Raw genomic sequence first — 25,984 nt, 5'->3', positions numbered from 1 at the left:
AGGGAAACAGCAGTAAAGTTTTCCCACTGCCATGCAAAACTTCAGGGCAGAAGAAAAAATAGACCAAAAATAAACTGGGAAAAAAAAATAAAGTTTGGTCCCTAAAGACTGGTTTGACATCTTCTCAAAAAACACTGAAATCAAGGCTAGTCTCTCCATTTTCTTTCCACTTCTTTCTGGGCCGGCCTATAACACTACTTAATGTGTAACCCAATGAGGCTGGAAGACATCAACAGACTACACATAGCTACTAGGTGTGAGAGGTGCATGTTAGTCTTTGTAGTCTTTGGGGTTTTGTTTTGTTTGGGGGTTTTTTTCTTGTTTTTGGCTGGTTGGTTGGTTTTTGGTTTGATTTTTGGTGTTTTTTTTTTTTTTTAATTTATCTGTTTTACACTGACATTAGAAATACCTACTTCTCTGTATTAATCATGTAAGGAGGAGTTGGAAGAAAAGCAAGCTATTTTCTGCAAACAAGTTTCTCTCTCTGATTCTCTAAGAGCCTCTTAACTACTACTATTTTTTTTTCTGTACTTTTTGTTTATAGGATAGGCTTTTACTAAGAAAAAAAAGTACTGCTGCACTGCATTTTCACCTTTGCATATGTGTTCTCACACTCCAGTTTGCTAAAGCTGTAGTTACAATGATTCAACAGGAAGACTTGGCATCCTTCCCTGAAGTTCACTTCTCCCCTTTCTCAGATTAGCCAAAATCCTGCTGTGGAGATTGTTCTGTTTTTCCTCATATATAAATGTATACAAGGATATAGGTCTTAACTGCTCCACTGCCCTTATTCTGTTTTAGGGTTGTTTACTGTTGGTCACTATTTCCAACTTGGTGTTCGAAGCATATTGGAAGGGATAAAATTCTAGCACCAAGGCATATTCCTCCCTAGACACAGCACTGTCCTGGTTCTGGCCCAGCTCAGCGGGACGGCCACCACCAAGACATTGTTATTCCACACAACCTCATGTCATTGCTGGGGCAGGGAAATGGGACTCCCTCTAATTTCCAAGAAGGGTATTCCTTTCCACTTGGGAACACATGGCTGCAGTAGGGTTCAGTCCAGTCAGCCTCTGAGGTGAGAATTTTTGCATGTGAATCATTCTCTTTTTTTTTACACATTTGTTATTACTATTGTTGCTGTTACTGTTAGTTTCCTTATCTCATTGCTGTTTCCATTAAATTGTTCTTATCTCAAGCTGTGATTTTTTGCCTTTTGTTCCTCCAGTTCTCCTCTTCATCCACCCACGGGGTGGTAGGAATGGGGGGAAGGTGGAGCAAGCAGTTGGTTTGGAAGGTCTCAGTGGAGAACTAAATTGGGGAGTACAACTCCTAAACCACAACAGCCATATATATACATATATGTGTTAAGCTTACCTTCTATCTTCAAGAATATTACATCTTCTTCATAAATAAATAAGCTTTGTGAACAAAGTGTCAACAGCAATTCCGTACGTTGTTAATACATAATACTACATTATGCCAGGCATATTTGAATTCCTTTAAGCTATGAGCTCAGTACTTAATAGTGGTCAGAATAAACTTACTCCATTTCTAGGACATGCCCATCCTCCAAATGCGGTGAAGTTCTGACCCCTCCCTTAAATTAGAGATATTAGAAAGGGTTCAGAAAAGGGCAGTGAAGAAGATCCAAAGGATGGGATAGCTACAAGGTCAAACCAAGCAAATAAGAAGACCTCAACAAGACATAACTGAGGAGAAGAAAAAGTAAGTAGCAATGGAAATAAAATTTTCACTATCTGTTCTAATAACAGTGACCGCACCACATAATTCATGTGTTAATCCTTGTTAATTTCCACATGCGTATGGCCACCACATGATAGGCTTATCAGGGTATGTGTATTTGGCACAACAATCAAGTCATCCTAGTTTCAGGTCACCCTGTCCTAGTTTCATATCAAACCTTTTCCTATTAACAGCAGTTTCACTTCAATAAGCTAATAATACCCCCTAAAACTTTTTGTATCAGCAGAAATATTTTCTGCAGTTACAACTGTAGATGAAAACTAAAAAACACAGAAGAGAGCTTAAGCATTTATGCCATATAAGGGTAAGTGACAAGGAGATCCACGTGTCAGTCCATGCTAACACATGGGCCAGCGTTAACCTAAGTAACACTGGCACTTATATCTGTTCCCAGCAGTATTTATACCTGGATTTAGGTTCAAAATAAAGAAAAGAAGGTGCTTTACATAAAACATAGCTAAACTATGAGAGCTTGCAAGGGATAATTTGGGTGCTAAAGAATAGCGTTTGTGAGAAAAGCTCAGTTCAAGAAAAATACACTGAAAAAAACTAAAATTAAAACCCACCACTCAGATGAGAGGGGACATCAGCTAAACAAAAACTGCTCTACAAGTACTGTGGTGCTGATCTCTTAACCTGTTATTACTCTTCCTTAAGCACTGACTTTTAACCCCTGCCAGAGACAGGATGCTAAGCTAGGTAGATTTGTGGTTTGACTTAGTACAGCTGTTCTCATTTCAGGGATGTCATGATATCCTCTTTCAGAATAATATTTCTGTTTAATCCAAGCAGATGCAAAGCTTTCACTTTAAAATGCTGGTAAGCAAGAATTTTCTCAAAAGCAGAAAACAAGAGTACAGCCTGACATCAATTTGGATAAAATCCTATCTGCCTTCTTTGGCTGACTTGAGAGAACAAATCAAAATTAAAATGAATAAATGAAATATTATTAAATCTGTAGAAAAAATTGTCTATTTCCTTCCTAAAGACTTTATAGACATATTATACTGAATTATTTTATTTTACATTTCAGACTCATCTTTCTACATATATGCCATCACACTTCCTCTGTTTTCATTCCTTCACTTTATACTGTTCACACCATTTGTCTCGGAGAGGGACAAACACATACTAATACTACACCAAGCCATCAAGTTGGGAACAATTTCCTCAGCAGCATCTGTTGACAATGCCAATGTGCTTTAAGCACTTCAGGAGAGCTGCAGAAGGAGGCCAACAAAGTATATAATATTAGAAAGATGAAAGAATGGATTATTAGTACTATAATTCATCTTCTTCCAAAGCATCAGGTTCATGTGCTAAATAAATCTTTGGCAGGAAGGACTGGTGAGACCATTCAAGGACTGTTAGTAGGGTTGACAAATAAGTCCTCAAAGAGCTGACCATGGTATTTATGAGATATTGAAATTATAATTATTTGTTTCCAAACATTTAAGAGAACAAGAAACTACTTTGTTACTAAAACTCTACATACACACTGCTGTAATTTCCATCCCTTGGAAAGCCTAATGCCTAAACTAATGCTATATAACATCATTACATGCTGTTCAACTAGAACAATATCAAGTGAATTCACATTTTGGACAATAACTACAAAGAAAAACAAATATTAGAATTCAGGAAATCACTAGCATAATAAACAGATACTCACTGAAATTCACTCATTCGATAATGACATCCCATAACTAAGATAAGACTTTTTTTTTTCCTTAAACTAAGAATCTTCCTGTCGGCTGGGGAAGGGGGCGGGGGGAGAGAAGGGCTGTTGACAATAATTTTTAAATCCTTGAAGAAGAACCTTGTTAATTAGCCCAGTTACTGATATAAACATAATGTATAACAATTTCTGTTCCAAAGAGGTGGGCAAAATCAACTTTATGCATTACTAATAAAAAAAGTGGAAGAAATCATGGTTTGATACTATCAGATATCCTGTGTTTAGCTGCATTAGTAGTATGAAACACAGGCAAAATGTCTGCAGCCTAACTACAATCCAACAGGAAAAAAATAAATTATAACTAGTTACTGACAATTTAATTTAATTTAATTTCATTCTGTAAGTTAGCTGTGCCTCATGCTTGTCCTTGTGATCACAGCAAGTCATGTTATCTCATGCTCCGATTGGTATGGCATCATTTGGGGGTGAGTATACTCCTTACTTAAGAATGGCAATGAGCTCTTTAATGCAAATATTGCTAACTTGGAAAATACGTTATATGTAACTCAGGAAAGTGATATGTCAAACTGTCATAATGACTGTTCAGTCAAGTCAGTTTTATAACACATGGATGGAATGGATGGACAATAAAAACAATGCCAATGGTGCAAAATTACTTCAAAGCTCTTCTTCATATCAGCTGTGAACAATAGGAAGAATCTGTTAAGGCAGTTTCCACATATAAAGAATACAACAGGAACCGTAAGCTATTTTTTCTTTTCTTTGTATTCTTCCTTCTATTTTTAAAGAGCAATAGCTAAATAGAAATAAGCATATATGTGAAACAGCATTCACATGTTGCTGGAAAAGATAACTAGCTCTTGCTCAAAAAATTATCCCCCCTGTGGCACAAATGTCTTGATTATCTTGAACTGCCTGCACTTGCTGAAAGTTGCATTCTGTTCCTCAAATAATGCCATAATACTAGTTCACTTCTATAAGATTTTTTGTGTCAGTATTTAAGGCACTGAAAATGGATTGTTTAGGTCTCTCTCTTTAGGCAAGGGACTCCAAATCATGGTTAAGGAGGTTTTAGGAGAGATGCAGAGTTTTACACTATGACCTGCTGGCATACTCTTTTCTTTTTCAGCAGCAATAAGATAGTACCAAGGAAGAGAGTAGCGGCTGTAGCAGCAGCTTTTGAATTACCAGTTTACAGGTTGTCATACTAAGGTTAAGTATTGCCAATTTTATGTTAACACCATATGTCAAATTGTAAACTGTCTCCACATTGAACTCACAATATAAGCAACTAAGCTCCTTCAATTGAAGCAGGAATCTCTATAGCTACCAAGAAGAATGCAAGCTCATTCAGGACTCATATTCCCACAGACAGATCAAAGTACATCGAGATGTAAACACCAATGAGGTCATTTGTTTGCAAACTGTTTTTACTGCAAATAAGGTTTAATCATCTAGTTTCAGGAAGTGCCTTGAAAAAACTGCAGTCTGACAACAGTACAAAACCCCACCTCCTACTGAGCTTGCCCTACACTTAAATAAAAAACAGTCGAAACCGATGCAGTATTCTTTTATCATATAAAAACCCTCAATTCTGAGCAAAATTATGGAGACCTCTGGGATGACAGGATGACAGGCAGCATCCTTTCAAGGCAGGGCTTTGGTACAGGCCATCCAAGCCTCCACATGCATGGCCATATAATTATTTAGCATGTTAAAATACACTACGTTCAAAGAATTCACAATTTCATAATACCTACTTGTTCTCCATAACACTGCCATTGAAAATCTGTCATTCATGCTAAGAAAACAACTACCAGGAAACATAACAGGCATAGTACATCTATAATTACTATACATATATATGTATTTGGTTTACAATGCTACATCATCACAATTTCTGTATTTTCCTCATATGAGGCACTGAAGGACAGGTCACATACATGCTTTCAGATGGTGTTGAGAAAGGCAAGATTGCTGCACAGCATTGGTTTTAAGATAATGGTGATTACCCAACACAGAACTATCCACAGCCTTTCAAATAAGATTACACTAAAAAGACAAATCACTATCTACTAAATATTAAAGAAACCTAAGAGTCTAAGGGACAGGATTTTTGATTACTTGTTTCAGTTGAAGTTCATTTGCTCAGTTCCATATAGTATCAAGGAATTTCCCATATCAGAAGTACGTGAGGTTAGCATTCTTTTCCAACATCATCCAATTTCCACAACCTTTCAACACAAGGCATATTCACCACTGTGTAAGAGCTTCAATGGCTTTCTAAACCTCAGTTAAGTACTTCATTATGAGTGGTAATGTGAATAGCAGTACAGTGCAGCTTTATAGAATTGCTGTCCTGAGAGCCCAGGGACTGAGCAAGCCTAGTGAAATAAGCAGACTTCTGTTAACTTAGTACCCTCTGAACGAGGGAGAAAGACTACAATTACTTTAGAAATTCCATATTGTTGCTGAAAAAGTGCCTTTTTCTACGCTATGTATGTGCAACTTATGTTTCCATTTTCATTAGCTGAAAAAAGAAGAAAGATAAAGAAAGGCTATTTCTTAATCTTTTTTTTTTCTCCTCACTGAATGGTCTTGATTTTTTAAAAAATCTGCAATTCTACATGTTATAATGTAGATGAACTGTAAAACGTTGATGTACACTCTATTGTCCATGGCAAGTTATGCAGATTGTATAAATTCACCTCTGTGCTCATTTGTACTACAAGCATACATTCTGCAGCTATGCAGCTTTCAATTTATCCACATTATTTCCACAATCATTTGAACTGCAGATACACTGTTGCCACTTTGCTAATGCTGCTAAAATACCAGGCTTATAAATTCTTCCAGTCCACAAACTTAAACCACCGTATTTTTAAATAGGGGTCCTGATTTTGGCAGGGTTCACCTGCTAAAGCACAGAGCTAGACCTGAGGCCTCTGCATTCATATCATGCTCTGGAGGGCCTGCAGTGCTGAGAAGCATGTAATCTTCCAGTTACTGGGATGGTCCTGCCCTTCCTCAGCAGGTGACAAAGGTTCCATATTGTCCATATTGAATCCATCTGTACTTACACTTAACAGAACAAAAATACAGCCAAAGGATAAGAGCATTTAAATAATAGTAATAATAATAATACAAAAAACACGAACATTTGATGCTAAGTAAGAAAGAATTACAAAACAGGCATGTGCAAGAAAGCCCTTGTTTTGACTTGTCAGTGAGATTTGCTGTACTAAAAACACAGAAGGAAAAACACCTGACTCATTTGGACACCTAAGGAATGAGAAACACAGATGTTCACCTCCTGAATGGAAGTTTATGTGTAACATGTTTCAAAGTATGTTCTTACCACCCTAAAAAGAAAACTAACATCAGATTCTGATGTACTATTCATATACTCTACTACTCATCTACTATAATCATTTATTATGATTTACTGTACAATAAAACATTTTCCATGTATGGAGACACATAAATCACCATTCAGTTAAATAAAATAATAAAGTTTATTACTCTTGTTGCCTGTTACAGGGAGTCCAGAATTGGGGCATGCAGGTAAGTCATTAGCAAAAAATTAAAGTTCCAAGAAAGAAAATACATTCCTATTTATGTACCAAGCCACATTCTGGTTACTTCAGTGTTAGAACAAGATGGGAGCTGCTGGCATGTGCAGTAATTAGCACTGATTTTGACAATGCAAACAACCACCTCATCTGTTTGGACTCAATTTATGGATCTGCTTTCACAACAAGGAAAGAGCAGAACACTGGCTCTGAAATAATTTATTTTACTGTAAATTCATTTCTCCTTCATGCTTGAAGTGATGGAAATTATTTATATGAACAATAACCAGAGTAGCTTCAGACTTTCAGTACAGTTTGTAAATATTATGTTAGACAAGCAAGGCACTCACTTTATTGTAAGTGCCAGATACTTAGAACAAAGAATTATATCGAGAAGTCAGCTGTTCACTTAATAATTTCCCAGCTTTAAGCACTGGACTTTAGCATGCTGGTGTTCTCCAAGTAATGTGCCAGAAGGAATATGTAGATTGAAGGTGTGCTGGCTTGTGATACCTGTATTGGTATAGAAGTTAAACAACTGCACATTCAAGATGTATCTAATTAGACAGAAGGAATACAGGTGAGAAGAATGCTTATAATGATATGGCACAACCATCCAGTACAGTGCCAACATCCAACTGATAAGTGCAGCAAAGGCAAAACATATGGAGAAGAGACACTGCAGGGAAGGAAAACAACTAAATACTAGTGGGAGAAGAAAAGAGGCAAAGGCAGTAAAAAAGCAAAAAATACAGGGGCAGAGTTTGATTTTAAACAAAGTGAGACGAAGTGACTGGAGTCACATTACATTTAACCAAGTTTAGTATCTTTAACTATAAATTACTTTCTTTCCCTCCTTCAATTCACCTCTTTGACTATTGCTAAATGAATGTTAATACTTTCACTACCTGAACTGTTTTCTTAAACTAAAAAAAAAAAAAAAAAAAGAGCTTCCCAGTTCTTTCTTCTTTGTATTACTTCACTGCTCTTATAGTGTTCACTGCAGAAAGTTTTCTTTACAACCTTTTATCTAGTCAAAAATTCAGCTCATATTGTGCTTTCTGTTGCTTCTAACAACAGCCCTAGTTTTGGCTTTTGCCTCTCGTTTACAAAGATGAAGCCGAATGAAGCAAAACAGATTTATCTCTAGAAGTAATGATTAAAACAGCCTGTTAATTTTTGCATCAAAGAAACATTGGAGACATTGACACTTCCAAAATCCCACTGCAGAGAAGAAAGACCAGGTAGCTGTAGAATAGCCATCCTTTTACCTGACAGCAAGTTTTACGTTTGTCAGCAGCCTGTTAGGATCTGCCTTGTATCAGAAGTCATCCCACACAATGTAATTGTTAGGCAAGCACACAGAAGAATGTTCATCCCCTTTCAGGTTTAAAGCCTCTCTCTGAAGAACAGATTAGCTTAACAGAAAAGGATCAGATTTGGTCATATAAAACCAAAACAAAATAAAAACCAACAAAAAACCCTCACAAGATGTAAAAATACAACCCAGAGAAACCTTTAAGCTGAAATTAACTTACCAATGGATGCATCACCATCCAAGAGATTGTCATCTTCAGAGGTCTGAAAATCCATAATTACACCTGCTCCATCTAAAAGCTCCTCATCACTGCTTGCACTAGTTATGCTGTTGTAACTGTTTCGATAGTAGCCTCTATGAAACAGCTGCTCAGACTCCATTTAGCTGCTTTATAACCTGTATGTATACACAAAAAAAAAGTTACTTCCTATTTGAATATTCAAAAAACACTAAGAAATTTGTATCAAAATAAAACGAGTATTTCATGCTTTGGGGAAAACTTTTTATAGTGACAATATTACAAGTTACAAAAAGGTAGTAGCAGTACAGAACAAACATAACCTAACTGAAAAACAGAGAGCTAAAGCAGGATATCTTACCTGTTATGACTAGAGAGAGCAAAGAAAGTAATGAGCACTCGGGCACAGCATATAGTGGAAAATCTAATTAAATACAGTGCAGGCAGGAAGTACATTGGCAAAGGAGAACAGTGAACAAACAGCTACTTTAATAGCAGAAAAAGCATGTAAGGCTCTACAGTTTTTTGCTGTCTAGTACCACAGGCATTTTTCTGCTCTCCAACATCAGACATCCTGCTTCTCTTTCAAGCTCTACAATCAAAAGGTCAAGCACAGAAGCGAGTCAGCTGAGGGAACCACTTCCAGTGAAGAGACATGTCTATGGAAATGACAAAGTAGGCCAGTAAACCCAGTTTTACAAGACATTTGCTGACAGCTGATCCAAGCAAACAGTAAATCTCCAGAATGTGCTCTGTTATACCATAAAAACACTTTTCTGTATCTCAAAAGAAAAACAAAAAAGGCAGCTAAGGCTTGTTATTTCCCCAGAAGGGGGGTAGAGTGAAAACTTTACAGTACTCTTCCAGATTCCGAATTTGCTTTAAATAGTTCAAAATCAAAAACAACTAAAAAAAATAGCAACAACAAAGAACCCAGCAAACACAATCAACACAAAAATCACAAACCAATAAAAAACCACAATGATTTATCTTAACAAAAGAGCCCCTTTTCAAACTAAGAATCCTGATTAATTAAAAAATCAGCATAAAATTCAATTTTTCTGTTCAGTACTAACAACTAAGCTAAAAGGCAGTCATCTGTCCTCTAACTCTCATACATCTTCCAATGAGCCCTACTAGAGTACAGCACTTAGTGAGAATGCTTTATACCCATGAAGCAAAAGGAGATGTAATTAAAATTATCAATACAAGCTTTACACATAAGAATATGTTCTACAGTAGAGAAAATACAGCAACAGGAAGCAAAGAGTAATTTGCTGAAAATTTTTGAAAACAATATAGAATTTAAAATGGTTTAACTGTTAAGAACTTTCAAAAGTAACTATTTGTTTTAAAATAGTCAGATATTCTATATATATATATAATCTTATTTTTAAGATTTCAACTACTGCATATTTTAAGAACAGATAAATAATTTGACAGAGACACTTTCCACACCCATTCTTAAATTAAAATTTTAACATGTATCCATATATGTATGGGGATCTATGCCAGAACACCGACCCAAAAAATGAAAGCAGAATTAAACTTTTATCACTAAATTCTAAACCTCCCATATTAAATTAATTTAAAATCCTGCATTTTTTTAATTTTTAAATAAACCTGCCCATCAGAGACAAATTTTAAACTCAGAAATTGCAAGAATTTTACAATAGTTCTAAAACAAAGGTCACGCTGCAGCCACTCTTAGTCTCACCAGCATGAAAATTATATTTCCATTTTTATCACAGACTCGGCATATCTAGCTTTCCTCTATTTATTCTATCTGCAACATGAAAATATTTAAGCAGGATGAGAACATCACTCATCTTCCAAACTCTTAGTTTGGAAAATGGGTGAATGAATTGTGAGGAATTTCTCACTGTATTTCTCACTGTATTTTTAGACCATTATCAGATTATTTCTTTGCAAAAAGGCACAAAAAAAAACCCCTTAACACTTCAAGTTAAGCTTCAACCAAAAAATTCTTAAGGACACTCAATAATTCAAACTTAAAATTTAGGGAATGCGTATGCTAGCCTTTACAAAAATAGGAAGATCATTCTCTGTAGCACCCAAAAAAAACCATCAAAAACTTTTTTCTTTACTGTGAGCTTGGTGATGCACTGGGACAGCTTGCCCAGAGAAATTGCAGATGCCCCATTCCAGGAAGTGTTTAAGACCAGGTTGGATGGGGCTTTGAGCAACATGTCTAGTAGAAGGTATCCCTGCCCATGGCAGGAGGGTTGCAACTGGATGATCTTTCATGTCCCTTTAAACCCAAACCTTTCTGTGATCCTCAGGAAAGGATCTTGGTCAATATTTAAGTCATATTTGGAAAAACAAAGTTATGAAGAAGCACTGCCAGTTAACTAAAGCTTTTTGAATTTTAAAAACAAAAAAACCCTATCTGAGTTTATGTAGTAAATTCCTAGGTTGCCTTGAAATAGAAGATAAAAAGTCAGTTTCTGAAAATATCCATAGGTAAAGCTTAGACTACTTTCATTCACAGCTGCTTCCAAAATAAAACTGACACACATGGAGGAAAGAGACCTACTCAAATATGAACAGAACAACACCACAGGAAAAAATAATACTTGTAAAGCATTAGCTTTAAAACTGCAACAAAACCTCTCAGTATTCGTATTTATGTTCCACTGAATCTTAACAATCTTAGCTAAAAACACTTAATATAACACCAGTATGAAGAGTTTCTTCCTTTTTATGACGAATACCAGTCATCAATAGAATATCATCCCTATCTAGAATATAGATATTCAATAGAATATCATCCCTATAGACCTGATATTCACAAAAGCAGAACACATAATAAACACTCATTTTGGTAGTACATTTTATCTCCTTAGATTTAAAAAAAAAAAAAAAAAAAAAAAAGGAAGCCAACAAAAAACCAGCTCAAACACCCAAATTACTGGATGAATACCAAACTCATGTTTCTGGTCATATGATGACAAACATTAAGGGCATTGACTTTAGTTTGTATAAAGTATTTGAAATCACTGCATCTCCACTCCCTAAAATGTCATAACCAGAGAGATTATGGCTACCCATATTGTGACAGCTGAAGAATTACACTCACTGGCACAAAGACAGCAGCCTACCTGATGGAAGGCATTGCTTCTTTCACACCTAGCCACTAATGCGAATACTTTTTAATGGCATTTCACTTTCACCAAGTAACTAATGGGAATACTTTATAGCATTCAACCAAACTGGCTGGATCAGCTGAAAACTCCAATTTAAGCGTACTAAACTAACCCCATTTATTGATACATTAGGAAAAACTGCTATCAGAGTTGGACAGTAGTCTCCTGCACAGGTAGAGTAACAAGCAGCTCCATGAATGGTAAACTCTTGGAGGGGTTTTCAGTCAACAGTTTAAAAAGAAGGAGCAAAAAGAAAAAGTAAAGCTAAAAACATAATCCCTTAGCATGAACCTGAACTAAGTATGAAAGCAAGTATGACTCAAAAGCTTTAGCTTCACAGGCTTCTTAGTCAAATCACAGTAAACAACTGTGTCCATGGGTCCTGCTTTGGAGCAAGACTAAAATACATGAAAGATACAGTACTAATATCTAAACTAATGGGTCAGTACCTACAGTTGCAAATATTCAGTCTAGGAAAGAAAAGATTAAGGAGTTCCCTTGACAAAAGAAAAAAATCTCTGGTGTCCCTTCTGTGATCGTATTCAGATGAGAATTAACATTGCAACTCGTTAAGACAACTGAAGGGTAAAACCCATCTTCCTCTTTTGAAGGGCAGGAACTATGACTGGAGTTTCCATTGTAGACAATGTAACTTCTGTTTGTTGAGTCTTAAGTCATTTTCTGTTTGATGAAAAGACACTAAAACAGTGTCTCTTTACAGTTTTTAAAGGATTTTGCTCCTTTTTAACGTAGACTTGCATTGAAGTCGTCTGAGGGTTATACAATGGAGCAGAGCTTTTACACATCACCAGAAATCTCATTAATCATACTACTTTTCTTCAACTTATCAGAAAAATGCACTGAGCGGTCCGTAACTATGTGTACAGATTCCTAAGCTCAGGGTCACACCTGAGTGGAGAATCTTTCAAACTATTTCATTCAAGTTCAATATAATTTAGGACTGTCAAATTGGAATGTGATAAAGCACCATCATCCTCAGCTTAACTCCAAGCATCTTCTCAATAGCAGCATCAACCACAGATTTTTAAGGTCTTAATTAAAATTTATTTAGAGACACACTAAAGCCCCTGAGATCAAGGAAAAAATCCTATAGAGCTCTCCAAAACACAGGACCACTACTTGTGAAATCTTGTGGGGACCCCTGGTGGTTCCTGGTCCTTACTCTCCCTACTAACAAATTTCCAGCTTCAAAGGAATGAAGAAAACACCAGCTAAAGAGGAACATATCCACTGTACTCTGTTAGAAGTGACAAGCCTTTGGTCACCAGAAACAAAAAAGGCTGGGCCCTCCTTTTGGGATGTGTAACTGTAGAATCCCAGAAGATAAGGGGCTAATGTGTATGTCTCAAACAGCGATAACTGGATGGCTGTGGAGCCAACCAGGGACTGCTGGTAATAACAGACAATTGTTGGTACTAACATGAGAAAGAACAAGATTGGCTGGAGAAGGGGCCATGCAGAGGTAGGGTAGCACTCCCCCAGGACAAACATCCTTGGTGTAGTTCCAAGAGAGAGGCACAACACAGTACAGCGCAAGCACAGGAATGAGGCCAAGCTGTAGGCACGGACTGTAGAGAGGGATCAAGACTATCCCAGACTCCTGAAGCTCTCTAGCCCATTGCCAGAGAGGTCTGAAAGAATGGACTGCACACGATGGGTAATTTGCACAGAAAACAAGAAACCTGCCTTCCTGGTGAGGAAACAGATCTATTAAAAAGTACTCCCAGCAAGCTCAGGAATGCCTCCAGGACCTTGGACATCTCATCAGCTGTACTGATGCTGGAGTCAGACTAGTGATCTCTTTTTCTCTCTTCCTTTTCACCCTATCCCTTTAACCAAAACGCACTGCCGTGCACTTATACAGACTAACATAGCAACTTTCATGCCAAGTGTGTAACACACTAACAAAACTTTCTGATTGTTTGCAGACCCTCTGACTCTTGTTGTCCCTTTTGACTACAAGCATTTATGAATCTCGAGTGCTTCCTTCCCATTAAGGGAGAGACATCACAGTAGCACAGTGATAAACTGATAGATGCAGTAAGTACAGCCATTTAAATTTCAAGGCCAGGAGTGCTGACAACAGACTTGCACTGCTTCTTGCTCTGGATCCTCTCAAGCAACAGTGTTAAGGCAGCGAGGTGAGGAAGGACTGATCTGTGATCAACACCTGGATCTTGCTCATGGCAGACATCCTTTGCTCAACTACACAGAAGCCACCTCATTTTTTTAAAAACAGCTCTTCCAACCATTACTGGTGACCATTCTGGTAATTGCCAAAGGATGAAATAAATACATAATTTTTTCAGAGAGACCTGTGAACCTCTGATGTTAATAAACAAGATTGTTAATTGCCTGTTCCTGCTTTTTAATAAAAACAGATATTCTAACTAAAGGAGATTTAAAAAAAAATCAAAAGGTAGTGAAGATGCACAAATAGCACCAAAGCAAAGTATTTCCTAAATCAAGTGTGTTAGCAGTTCAGAATGCACAGCAAGTTGCCTTCACTTGAATATTCTTCTCTCCAGCTGTAAAATCTAGTTGAAACATTGGCAAGGGCATTTCCAAAATTATGTGTATTTCATCAGGGTCTACAAATGGTAGATAAGTTTCTGGCAGGAGAGTCCAGAGAGAAATTTACTGTTCAATAATGGTATCAAGTTAAAAACAAGACTCGTGGTGGGTATTTTATGAAGAAAAAAAGAAATTGGGTTCATGTGAGATTTTTAATATTACAAAAAAAAAAAAAAATCACCTGTACTTTACTAAAAGGCTTTCACCTAACAGACAGCAAAGAAGGTAAGTTATCTTAAATGTGTTATATAACCACAGAGATGAATCAGTTCATTGAGTTCACAGATGAAATTTATTAAAAATAAGCCATCCTCTACCTATCCAAAGAAAATAAACATTCTTTAAAATTTCTTAGGTATAAAAACTGAGATTTTTTTCTAACTGTGGTAATGACATAAGTACTTAGTGCACAGATTGTTAGGTCTTCTCAGGTGTCTTAGAAGCTTTACTGCCCAAGTTAAAAGAATATTTGCGTCTCAGCACAAAACAGATGAAAACTGTTAAGTCTGTAAGATTGATAGTAACTTAAAGATGTCTGCAAGACTAGAAACAAAAAAAGTCAAATAACATTTAAAGAAATCTTCAGTTTTCTTTCCTAGATATACTCTGGAAATCTGTAGATTCAGTTTTCAAAATCAGAAAATGAATGTGTTTGGAAGCATATGGAGAACAGAATTTTTTTTCCCCATCATATAAAGGAGACAAATTAAAAGCAGAAAACTCAGGGGGGAAAGCTGCAGTAGATCAAAAACTGCAGATAACACATCAAAATCCAAGAAATCTGGCAGAGAACACCAATTTGAAGATAAAAGTAGAAGGAACTCAAACACAAACATCTTTCAGGAAAACAAGTACTTGAATTTAAACTGGCAGGATGTCAAATATTAAATCACCCCAGTAGCTCTATCTGAAATTTAAACAAAGTACTGAAGTGAAATGCCATTTTTACTATTTCAATTAGGAAACATTTCTTCAATGTACTTATTGCAGTATGAACATGCAAAACACACATTTGAGTACTTCATCTCCTCTGAACTTTTTAGAGAAATTTATCAAAACATATCAAAAATAAGGAGAAAAAAATAACAGCGAAGGTTATTTTTATCAAAGGGTCTGTGCTTCAGGACTGAAGTTAATTCACTTTTTCATTTACTATTCCTCCTTAGCCCCACAAAGTAAGCAGAGTCCAATCCTGTAACTAGAAAGTCTAAGGAAAATACTTAACAAACAAAACAGCTGAATGCCTAGAAAGTTCAAGGGGAAAATACCCAACTAGATGCTCTCCAAGTTATTAAAAGTAACTGCTGGTACCCACTATGGAGTTATAAATTCTGTTATTTACATTCATTTCCAGGAATATACACTCAAGACCACCAACTACATAATACAAACTAATAAGGGTACTCCAGATGCAAACAGATTCATAACCATTTCAGCAGCTTTGTCTAGAATTCTTTCTCTTATGCATGTAGCCTATGAATTACTTCATCAACTCCCTTCTCCAGTAATAAAAAAAATATCAGTTCATTAAGTATAACTACTATCTCAACAATTTACATTTTCCAGTTTCTGTTTTTAAAGCAGAGCACATTTCCCAGCAGAAAAAAAAAAAATCTGTTTACAACCCTCTTATCATAATCAATTTAAATAAGCATTATTCCATCTAGACTTTATTCACTCAGATGATCTTTTATAAAGGCTTCCAAAGTTCAAAAACAAGTTTCAAGTTAAACAACTCTAAAAATCTGTAATTGTCAACTTTCTACTATCCTGAGCATCTTCAGTTTGCAAAGCATGGTATATAAACAAGCACAAAGCATTGTATTGCAGAGCCTCCTCAATCCACAAGCACAGGTAAAAAGCTGACCTGACACCTGAACAGCTTTAGCAAGTCAGACAACACAGAACCTGCGCTTTAAGGTTATGATATAAGGGAACAACTGAAACAAGGAGGGCAGAATTAGGAACTTGCTCACAGGCATTAAGCTGAAATCTTAGTTTTGGGAAAATAAGCAGGGAGAGTACAAAGGCAGTTCCATGCACGTGATCTACCACTGCTGACAACCTTTGGAATTTATTGGGTTACTGCTGCTGTGAAGGTGCCAAAGCAAGAAATTTAGGAACGTGCAAAATAATCTGAGAATTAGGAAATTAACTCAAATTGGTACTATCACTTCTGGCACAAATCTCTTCAGCAACAGAGCTTCCATTATACTTTTTAAATTTATGACCAAGTTAAAAATATCCCTACTGCCAAATTATTATAAGACTTTACTCTGAAACCTTGATCTGTACAGTTACACCTATTCACATGCATATGAAGTCAGCTAAAGAAGAGCAGGAAAAAACTATCTCAATGTTCCTAGAATGCCTTTTGGCAATGATTGTGAACTTGGAACAGCTGTCCCAGCTTTAGTACTTACACTCAAGTAATGCAACTCTGCTGTTCAAGATAAGACACACACACAGACCCCAAAGCAAAGTGTGTAGGGGGAGGAAGCCAAATTGTATATTCGGTGAACAGGAGAAAATATATTTCACAGCCAGACCCATCTGTTCATAGAGTAACCAGTAGAGTGGGTTTTCACATGCAGATTACTCAAACATCAATTTGCTACAAATGTTTGTGTGCAACAGACCACAACAGGAAGTATGAACATGGTCATGAGAAAAATTATGACAAATTCATAAAATAAAGATTCAGAGCAATGCAGTCACAAAGAGCAAAGGCCAACAGCTTCAAGTGTCTTTCTTGGTCAAGAATTTGGATAGGCTTGTTTTTATTACAAGGGGAGAAGAGAGGAGGAAGAGGGGGGGAATTTTACCCAGGACTACTTTAAGTCGCAAGTATGCACCAGAGAGAGAACAGTGGAATAGTAAACCACTCAAAGACGGCATTGTAAAAATTTGGGCAAAGAAAACCTTGGAATACAAAAAGTAAGATGTGTCTCTAGAAACATTACAATACATATTGTGTATGACAGCTATCATTATCAGGCAAAGAACTTTTAGGACTGACATACTACATACCAATACTAAACAGAAGCAAACAAGAAACAAGCTCCATTTTTCTGAACACCATGTAAATTCTGTTTTCACATGTGTTGCAGAGAGATGCAGAGTCATTGTGTTTCAAACTATGAGTTTCAAGCTACCTGTAGTTTTCCCAGAGCAGAACTCCTTCCTACTCTGACAACTTTGCAGCAAGTTTACATCTGCTTGCCAGCCAAAGAGACAAGACATCAAATTTACAGTAGTTACTGAAAGACTTATTTTAGCAAAAGTGATAACGACAGCTGGTGAGTTCTCTTTTATTATTCTTCACAAAGGTATGTTTCCTAAAATGCACAAATATTTTTTTTAATTCTACATTACAGCATATTGACATTTTCTTAAATAGAGAAACAGTTTTGATGACTATCTGCTTTCAAATCTGTCATACCAACACATCCTTCATTCAAATAGCTGTATCTGCAAACAAGTATCTCTGTTGCTAAGGGATACTGAAAATAAACCCCTTCATAGGTCCACCAAAAAGAAAAGCATCTAAAAGCACCAATTCACCTGACAATTTCTTCCACAAACTCCGGAAGAGAAATTTCAGAGGTCCCACAAACTCAAAAATGAGGCTAAAGTCTTCAAACCCAAATGACTACCATTTACCAGTATGTTGTCAAAAATATATAAGCATCTATTCTAACATAGGTTAGACACAGAACATTTTTAAATTTGGTTGTAAAGCCCTATTTTACCTAGTTTAGTACTTTAAATTGTGACACAGCAAATTTACTACAATACACACAACACAGTTCACTATCAGCACGTAATTTTCCACTGTCACATTCATAGCCATTCATTTTAAGTGAGAATTGATACACACTTGTTTTACAGCCATTTCCACGGTTTTGGCTAGGGCAGGGAATAATTTTGGACAAGTAGGGAAGATAATATGAAAGAATGCACTCACTATTCAGTTTTAACCTCGCTGACCTGCACACCCACATAATTATGAGGCTCCAACAAGAGCCCATTACCTCTCTCCCTTGTCTAAGAGCGGCCCTACTAGCCGAACCCGTGAGCCAATATAAAGAGAGCAACTCATGCAGAAAAATCCTTCCAGCGCTGGTTGCATGGGGAGGAGACCCTGGACATTCCCAGCCGCAGAGCCCCCCACTTTCCCTATGAGCACAAGCGCTGCCCGGAAGAACACCGGGATGGGGTGACAGGGTGCAAACATTATGTGTTTACGCTCTGTAAACACGCGGGGCATGTTCCCCCTCATCCTGGCCTTTCGGGGGAGGCACACGGACGAGGTGAGGGATACCACGTCCGTCCCTTCCCGATCCCGGCCGGCCGGAGCCGTTTCGCCGGCGGGGGCGCAGCAGCCGCTGGGCGAACGGGGGCTGCCCACTCCGCTCCCCTCCTCCCGCCGCCTCGGCCCCGCTCGCTCCCCTGCCGTGTCCCTGGGCCGCGGGGGAACCCCAGCCTGCCCCGCCCCGCCCCTCCCCGTACCTGCGCGGGCGGTGCCGCCCGCTGATCCCCGGGGAGGCGCTGGCTCATCCTCCCTCCGAGCGCCAGCCAGACACGGGCGCAGCCCCCGGACCCGCGGCCGCTCCGCCGCCCGGCACCGCCTCCTCGGCCCGGGGAGGGCGGGGATTCCCACCGCGCAGAATCGGCGCCCGTCGGGCACCCGGGGTCAGCATCGCCGTCACTGCTGATTCTGCTTCCCGCGGTCCGCCCGGCGCGGGCCCGTCCCCCGCTCCCGCGGAGGGGCGCGGCTTCCCGGAGGCGCGGGAGGGGCCCCTGCCGGGCTCCCTCGCTGCGAGGGCGGGTTGAGGGCCCAGGGGGAAGCAGGACAGTCCCGCGCTTCACAACGGGGTGCAGGCGGTTTCCCAGGTAAAGCAGGCAGAGAGTGCCGGGTACATCGCGGCATCGTTCGGCTTCGGGCTACACTGTGCCGCCTCAAAATTCCAGGCGCTGCGGAGACCCCGAGAGCTTAAGGGTTTTACCTGCAGAGAAAACGCAGGTGTCGGGCTCAGCACGGAGCTCCTGGGTACTGCCAGCCGAAGTGCTGAGGCCACTGTGGGTCCGCCTAACACACAGCGAATGCAAGTTCCAACAAAACGGGTCAAGTCAAGGGGTGGTTTTTTTTTTTTCCCTAAGTAAAATGCCCGCTGGTCCGCTTATGTGCAAGGCTAACAAGCCTGCAAGGCGCCGTGCCCTGTGGCACTCGGACTGAGAAAGCGCGTTGTGAATCACGAGGGTTTTTGCCCATAGGTGCCATTAAGGCGCGCTTTGGAGTCGGGAACGGAGGAGCCACAGGTGCGGCCCGACCCTCTCCGGTAAGCGCTGCGCTCAGCCCCGCCGGGTCACGCTTCCCCCTGGGAAGCCCGGCCCGGGGCTGTCCTGGGGCAGCCACATACCGCCGGTGCCGGGCTGTAGCCGTTCCTGCTCGCTCGTGAAACACTTGTAGCGGTTTTGGGGGGGTTTCCCCCAAAACGCTGGCACCCGCGCGCGCCCCGCCCGTCACGTGACCATGGCCGCGCGTTACCAGGGTGAAGTGCCGCTAACGCGGACCGGGCGGGCAGGGCCGGGGCCCCGCCCCGCTGCTGGCTCGCCCAATGGGAGCCAAGCTGCGGGGCGGGGCCGCCAATAGGGGCGGAGGGGGTGGGGCCTTGCCAGGCGCGAGGCCAGGTTGGGCCGTCGTGGCCGCGGCGGGCAGGTATGGCGGGGTGGGTCCGGAGCGGGCGCGGGGAAAGCTGAGGCGGGGTGGGGACGGGGCGGGCGGGGCCGCCCTGCTGGGAGCCGGACAGGTAGAGGATGGCCTCTTCCAGCCACCCCGGGGCTGGCGGTACCCGGCCGCGCCTCTCGCCCCGGTGCTCGGCTTCCTCTGGCTGTGCGGGGGCGGCGGCCTGGCGGGGCCGCTTGCGGAGCGCGGCCCAGCTCGGCCCCTGCCCTGGCCTGGCCTGGCCTGGCCTGGCCCTCTCCGTACGCGCGGCCCTGGCCTGGCCGTGCGCTCCGGTCGGTCGGGCTGCCTCGGGGTGTGACTTGTGCAGTTCTGTGTGTCCGATGAACTGACTTGCTGCCCTGGGCTTGAAAAGACAACGCCCTGTCAGCGCTGATGTCCTTCCTCTGGACGTCTAATTTTCCCTTGCCACATGTAAAAATAAGCTATGTAACTCATGGAAGATTATATACCTGCTTTTACTGAACTGTAACTTCTCGCCCAAAGGGTGGTTACTGCCCATTTGTATTTGCACGGGGCAGCATGCAGAAGCAGCCCTAAGCTATGCCTAATGTAGCTGTTTTAACTGTAGAACAATTCTGGTTGTTTCATAAAGTAGGGTAGGAAGAGAACTTCAGTAGAGTCATGCAAAGTTCAAATTGTGTCACACCTGCTGTGCTTTTACTGTTGCCTGAAAGAGAATATTGAAGATAGTACCGAGACCTTATGTTTAGAAGTCCAGCTTTATATTAAACTATCTTTATGTACTGTAAGAGAAAAAAACAACCTCACCAAGACACTGCAGGCCTGTAATTTTAACTTTTTACTTTCCTGGTAGTTAGTCTTAGTAGGCTTTGCATCTCCTCTTTTGCAGAACAGATTACTTTAGATCTCTCTTGTTTTGTCTTGTTATGCTTAGCAGCCTTATTCATTTTAAGTCTGCTTTCATGGTATGGGTCCTGTTAAGCGGCATCTGTGTCTAATACATAGTAATTCTGTAAAAAAAAAAAATGAAATTGAGCAGAGACCCTGATTGTGAGACCTGTGATGTGTGTGAAGTTTGGATCTAAGCTACTAGGATCTCCTGTTGGAAGGAAGCTGGGTGCAAAAATGCTATTAGCTCTTGCAGCTGAGGCTTAAGTGAAGAAAATCTTAGGATGCTTTTGTCTTTTTCAGCTTACGGAGACTTCTTCAGGGTATGAGAGCTCTTTTTGCTTTAAAAAATATAATCTTTTAGTCTACTGAGAATTTGCTCAGACATTTGTCACTTTGGTCTTTGTTTTGACCTTTCATCGTGCTATTCTGACACATCTGTGTATTACCATAGCTTCTGCTTGCACCTCTCTAGTGTCCTGTTTTTACCAAAATAATTTTTAGTATAGAGGCTTAAACACCATAAAAATTCACCTGAGTACTCCTTTTAATCTGAGAAGGTAGTCTAAATGGTCAGTACATGAAAAATAGGGATTTGTGCCATTTTGTGATTATTTGTTTTATATGCAACATGAAACAAGTCTTTCAGTCAGGCTTATGGCCACATCTCTCTATATTGAATAATGATTTGAAATGTGATGGGGATCTGTTGAATTCAGGTCATTTTTGGCTTCATTATAGTGACAAAAAAGCTGGATTTAGTGCTTAAGAAACAATGCACAGGAATTCCCCTCACCTCCATTGTGTTTCTTCCAATTCAAGCTGAATAAAACATTTTTAACCAGGTGCTATAGCTCTATGGTGTTTGTGTGTGAGCTGAATCAGAAGCCTTGGCACTGATTGCACATTTAAAGACAAAACAGATCCTTTTTAGTCAAAAACAGGTTTAAGTTATGCAGCTCTTGTTGGCCCAAAATAAGCCAACTGTACCAAAATAGAATTGAGACTAAGAGTAGATGATGTACAGAAAATGAACTGAAGAGACAAATGGGTCAACATTTTGAGTTTAAAAAAAATTACCATGCCCTGATCAGGCTAAATCACTAAGTACACCTAATTAAATATACTCATGTGGGTTTTTTTGTGTTTGTTGGTTTGTTTTTCCAGTACTCAAGTAAGGATGCCTTAAGACGAGAACTATGGATAAATATATCAAAGTACGGAAGATTGGAGAAGGATCCTTTGGGAAAGCAATACTTGTCAAAGCTAAAGAGAATGGCCAACAGTATGTCATTAAAGAAATAAACATCTCTAAGGTAAGTGATTATTATTAATAAATTCCTGGTCCATTCTTTTTGTATTTCTGTTCTCACAAATCATTATTTTCATTCTGAAGATGTCAAATAAGGAGAGAGAAGAATCAAGGAGAGAAGTTGCTGTTTTGGCTAACATGAAACACCCAAATATTGTCCTGTATCGGGAGTCATTTGAAGGTAAGATGAACTAATACAGTAGAACCTGAAGTGACATGAGTGACTCTGTGCACTTCTTACTGCACTTAGTCTATTCTCTCTTTGATCAGTATTTTTTGTGCCCTTATTACTTACTTCAGTTATTTTCCATATTTTTTCAGAATTCCTATCCACATTTAAAAATAATAATAATTCAAGAAAAAGGGCAACAAATAAACAAATATTCATGACTATAACTTTACATGCACTGGTTTTGGTTGTTGCTTAAATGAAAGATATTCTTTTGTTTCTCCAGAGCATAGGTCTCCTTGAATATACCCTAGCAACTGGAATGCTTGTGTAGGATAAATTTGTGTAGGTTAAATTACAGTCTAAATTTGGATATTGATAACCTAGCAAGGGCAATTTTATGTCCAAGTCTGTTGTCTTAGAGTTCAGTCTTCAGTAACTGCAACCATATAGTCGCTTTCAGAGCTGGGAAAATAGATGGGACTGTTTACTTCATCAGGCAGTGAAGGAAGGAGAAATATAATTCTGCATTGTCTTCACAGTCAATGTCTTGGGAAATGGGCAGGACAGAAAAAAGATTCCAAAAGCTTATTATAAAAGTTAAAATATTATTTAAAGCCTCTAAATATTATTTGAACTGTTGTTTAGAGATTTTGCTCTCTTCTCCTTTCCTTCCTTTCTGCTAACTTTCTTATGTCTTTTGCCTGGGGCTTTCACTTTATCTTTTCATTAAGTTAGATTTTTGTGATGTCATATTACACAGCCACACTTCTGGTTTATAAATGCACGCTGCTTTCTTCATGGTGGTAGAGGGCTGTTCTTCAGGAGTGCTTTTGTCTTATGAGGTAGATCCTGTAATCCATAATTCGTAAGACTTTGTGTTGCATCTTTATTGCCAGAACACATTGACTTGGAATACATTGAATATAAAGTTCCTAGAAGAAAATTATTTCAGCAATAGATGTACAAGAAATCTAGACTTGTAGAATCATCTTTTAAAATAACACTAATGAAAGATAATAATAAAATAACCAAACAGAGAAATTTTAAGGGTTTGATGTTTTGAAAGGCAGATTTCAGAAACATTTTATGGGAGTGAAATTTCAGTGACTTAGATGATTCAATTTATTTTAATTCAAAGGTTTTTAAGTGTTGTGACTAACTTTTTCATAAAATAGGAGTTCTTTTTCTTTTGAGCAGCATGTGACTGATTTTCTGCAGTTATTCATCTCTTCTCAAAATCATGCCTAGTATGTGAGTAGCGTAGTTCTTACGCTTGTGGCAACTTACAATTTGCTTCTGCCTAATCTGTTTTTTCATCAGTAACTGGGAAAACCATAACTTTGAATGAAATATATTATGTTTGTTCATACCTCCTACTGGAAACTTGCATGGGATTTTTTTAGTCTCATGAGATTTCATTCAAAAATGAGAAAATAATTGTTTCCATCTCATTGTCTGCTGGAAGTTCTCTTACTGTTCTTCAGACTGAAATAAACTGCATGTCTAGTACAAAAGCTGATGGCTGTCATGTTCTAGCAAGTTCAGGTAAAATTCGAAGAAAGAAGAAGGCAAATAGAGGCAACTTAAGATCCCTTTAGGGTAGGGGGATCTATAGGATGTTTGAAAGAAGTTTAAAGATTGGTTTTATATTGCATTCATAAAATGGCACCTTTAATTTTTTAGTGGTTTTCAGCGCCATGTTGGAGCATTGATTCAGTAGATGTAATTCTTTTTCCTCCCTATCAAAATAGTCCAGTGTTACCAAAATGGAAAAATGAGGTTTTGAAAGTCAAAATAATAAACATATTTTTGCTTGAAGTTTAAAAAAATGGGCTAATAAATTATATCTGAAGCTGCATGTGAAAAAGTAAATGTTTGTTGCTTTTTCTGTGACTGTGGTAAAGATATTTAGAAAGTTAAGTAAAGAAGGGTCTTGCTTTTGTCTTTTTGAAATACTTTGTCTTTTACTTTACAGAAAATGGCTGTCTGTACATAGTGATGGATTACTGTGAAGGAGGAGACCTGTTTAAAAAGATAAATGCCCAGAAAGGAATCCTGTTCTCTGAAGATCAGGTAACAGCAAACTGCTGTTACGGTGTTTTGTTGCAGGATACTTTTTCATGAATTTGAAATTATTTTTGTTCAAATTATAGATGTGGTTGCTTAATCTAAAAGACTATTCTCAAACAGTCATTCTTGTTACTATTGGTCAATGTAGTGTCATTAAAAAACAAAACCAAACAAAACCACAAACGAAAAAACCAACTGCACAAAAAAAAAACTCAGAAAGAAAATATGGTTGAAAGTCCTGGATATGTTTCTTGAGATTTTTTCTCTGTGTGTAAGATGCTTTTAAAAGTTGGATCTCTAGTGAAGTAAACCAAATCTGAGACATGAAAAATACTGAAAGACAACATGAGTATCCTTAAACCTCTGAAATAATTTTTAAAGTTTTTAAAAATTTGATGGCATAGGATTTTTGTATTGTAATACTGATTTTCATGTGTCATAAGTATAAAAAATATACTTTGTAAATACAGTAATATGAAATATGGAGTTGGCATCATTCAAAAGTTAATTTTGCCTGTAATAAAAATTTAATATTCTGCTGATATACTTGCAATATATTTTCTTTTGCCGCAAAACTGGTTATAAATTAAATTTTAGTGAAAGAGGAGTGACATAGTTTGGAATAAATGAGAGGATTTTAAGTACAGATTTGATTAAATTAAATAAAAATATGTTATGTAGGATTCAGGGTGGGTTTTTTGTTAGGACTGATATGTTTCTTTGCTTATAAATTGTTTCTATGCTTTTGTATCTGCATCCAGTAGGATCTCAATTTACCTGGGACTGAAAAGTCTTAGTAGTATATTAAACATTTGGGATATAATTTGTAAAACTTTTCATTTTCTCATTTGACTTCACTTTTACAAGAAGGACTTCAAGTGGAAAAGTGAAAATTATGCCTTGCATTATACTATAATTTTGTCATGTATGTACTTCTAAGTAGTGAATGTAAAACTACTGTTTACATGGCAAAGTTCTTGTCATTAGTCACTTCTTAAATTGTGATTTTTGCAAATTTACCCAAAAAAGGGCATTGTTGGCTTGTTCATAATCTTTAAGTTAAATGTTTGTTGCTTTTCTCATTAAAGTCTACTTTGTAATACTTTTCTTTTTAAGGTGGGACACACAAAATTACTGTACGTAGAATAAGTTTCTGCGAGCATCAGTAGGCTTCCCAGGACTCTTGGTCAATTAACTGAGAGCAGGAAGACTTGTATTGGCTGCAGCAAAAGTACAATCTTTTAATTTGCAAGTTCCATATCTCAGGCATCTTAGCCAGTCAAATCCATGTGGCATACCTCTGCTAGGTTTATAATTCGTAATGAAAATCGTGGTCTCTAGCTTAATATCAAATTTGGGTAATAAGCATCTTTTATTAAAATGTTTGTGTTATAGTGACAGTACTATTAAGTTTTTAATTATTCTTTGGTTTAAATGAAGCAGGTAAGGGGGGAAGGAAGGTAAAATCCATAGTTA

The 25,984-nt window shown here is 38.5% G+C and overlaps 2 protein-coding genes across 17 annotated transcripts in view; one reads left to right on the top strand and one right to left on the bottom strand.

Moving 5' to 3' along the window:
- CLCN3 (chloride voltage-gated channel 3) overlaps nucleotides 1-18,954 on the bottom strand; it is a 59,404-nt gene extending 40,450 nt beyond the window's left edge. For 2 of the 3 annotated variants that reach the window (XM_053974983.1, XM_053974985.1), the window contains exons 1-2: nucleotides 18,869-18,954; nucleotides 8,577-8,752 (exon numbers count right to left, since the gene is read on the bottom strand). In XM_053974983.1, the coding sequence (XP_053830958.1) occupies nucleotides 8,577-8,736 (160 nt within the window). In that variant the 5' untranslated portion in view covers nucleotides 8,737-8,752; nucleotides 18,869-18,954. The remainder of the gene's footprint in view (nucleotides 1-8,576; nucleotides 8,753-18,868) is intronic. The other variant, XM_053974986.1, reaches the window with a different exon arrangement.
- Nucleotides 18,955-19,172: 218 nt separating this feature from the next.
- Nucleotides 19,173-25,984, top strand: part of NEK1 (NIMA related kinase 1) — a 42,836-nt gene continuing 36,024 nt past the window's right edge. For 8 of the 14 annotated variants that reach the window (XM_053975376.1, XM_053975380.1, XM_053975372.1 and 5 more), the window contains exons 1-4: nucleotides 19,174-19,252; nucleotides 22,122-22,270; nucleotides 22,351-22,447; nucleotides 24,414-24,511. In XM_053975376.1, the coding sequence (XP_053831351.1) occupies nucleotides 22,154-22,270; nucleotides 22,351-22,447; nucleotides 24,414-24,511 (312 nt within the window). In that variant the 5' untranslated portion in view covers nucleotides 19,174-19,252; nucleotides 22,122-22,153. Of the gene's footprint in view, nucleotides 19,253-19,678; nucleotides 19,699-20,039; nucleotides 20,079-22,121; nucleotides 22,271-22,350; nucleotides 22,448-24,413; nucleotides 24,512-25,984 lie in introns of those variants that run through there. The other 6 variants (XM_053975371.1, XM_053975381.1, XM_053975378.1 and 3 more) reach the window with 4 other exon arrangements.

This window comes from Vidua macroura, chromosome 4, assembly GCF_024509145.1.
Source record: "Vidua macroura isolate BioBank_ID:100142 chromosome 4, ASM2450914v1, whole genome shotgun sequence".
NCBI lineage: Eukaryota > Metazoa > Chordata > Aves > Passeriformes > Viduidae > Vidua > Vidua macroura.
This window is presented reverse-complemented; position numbering and strand designations above follow the sequence as displayed.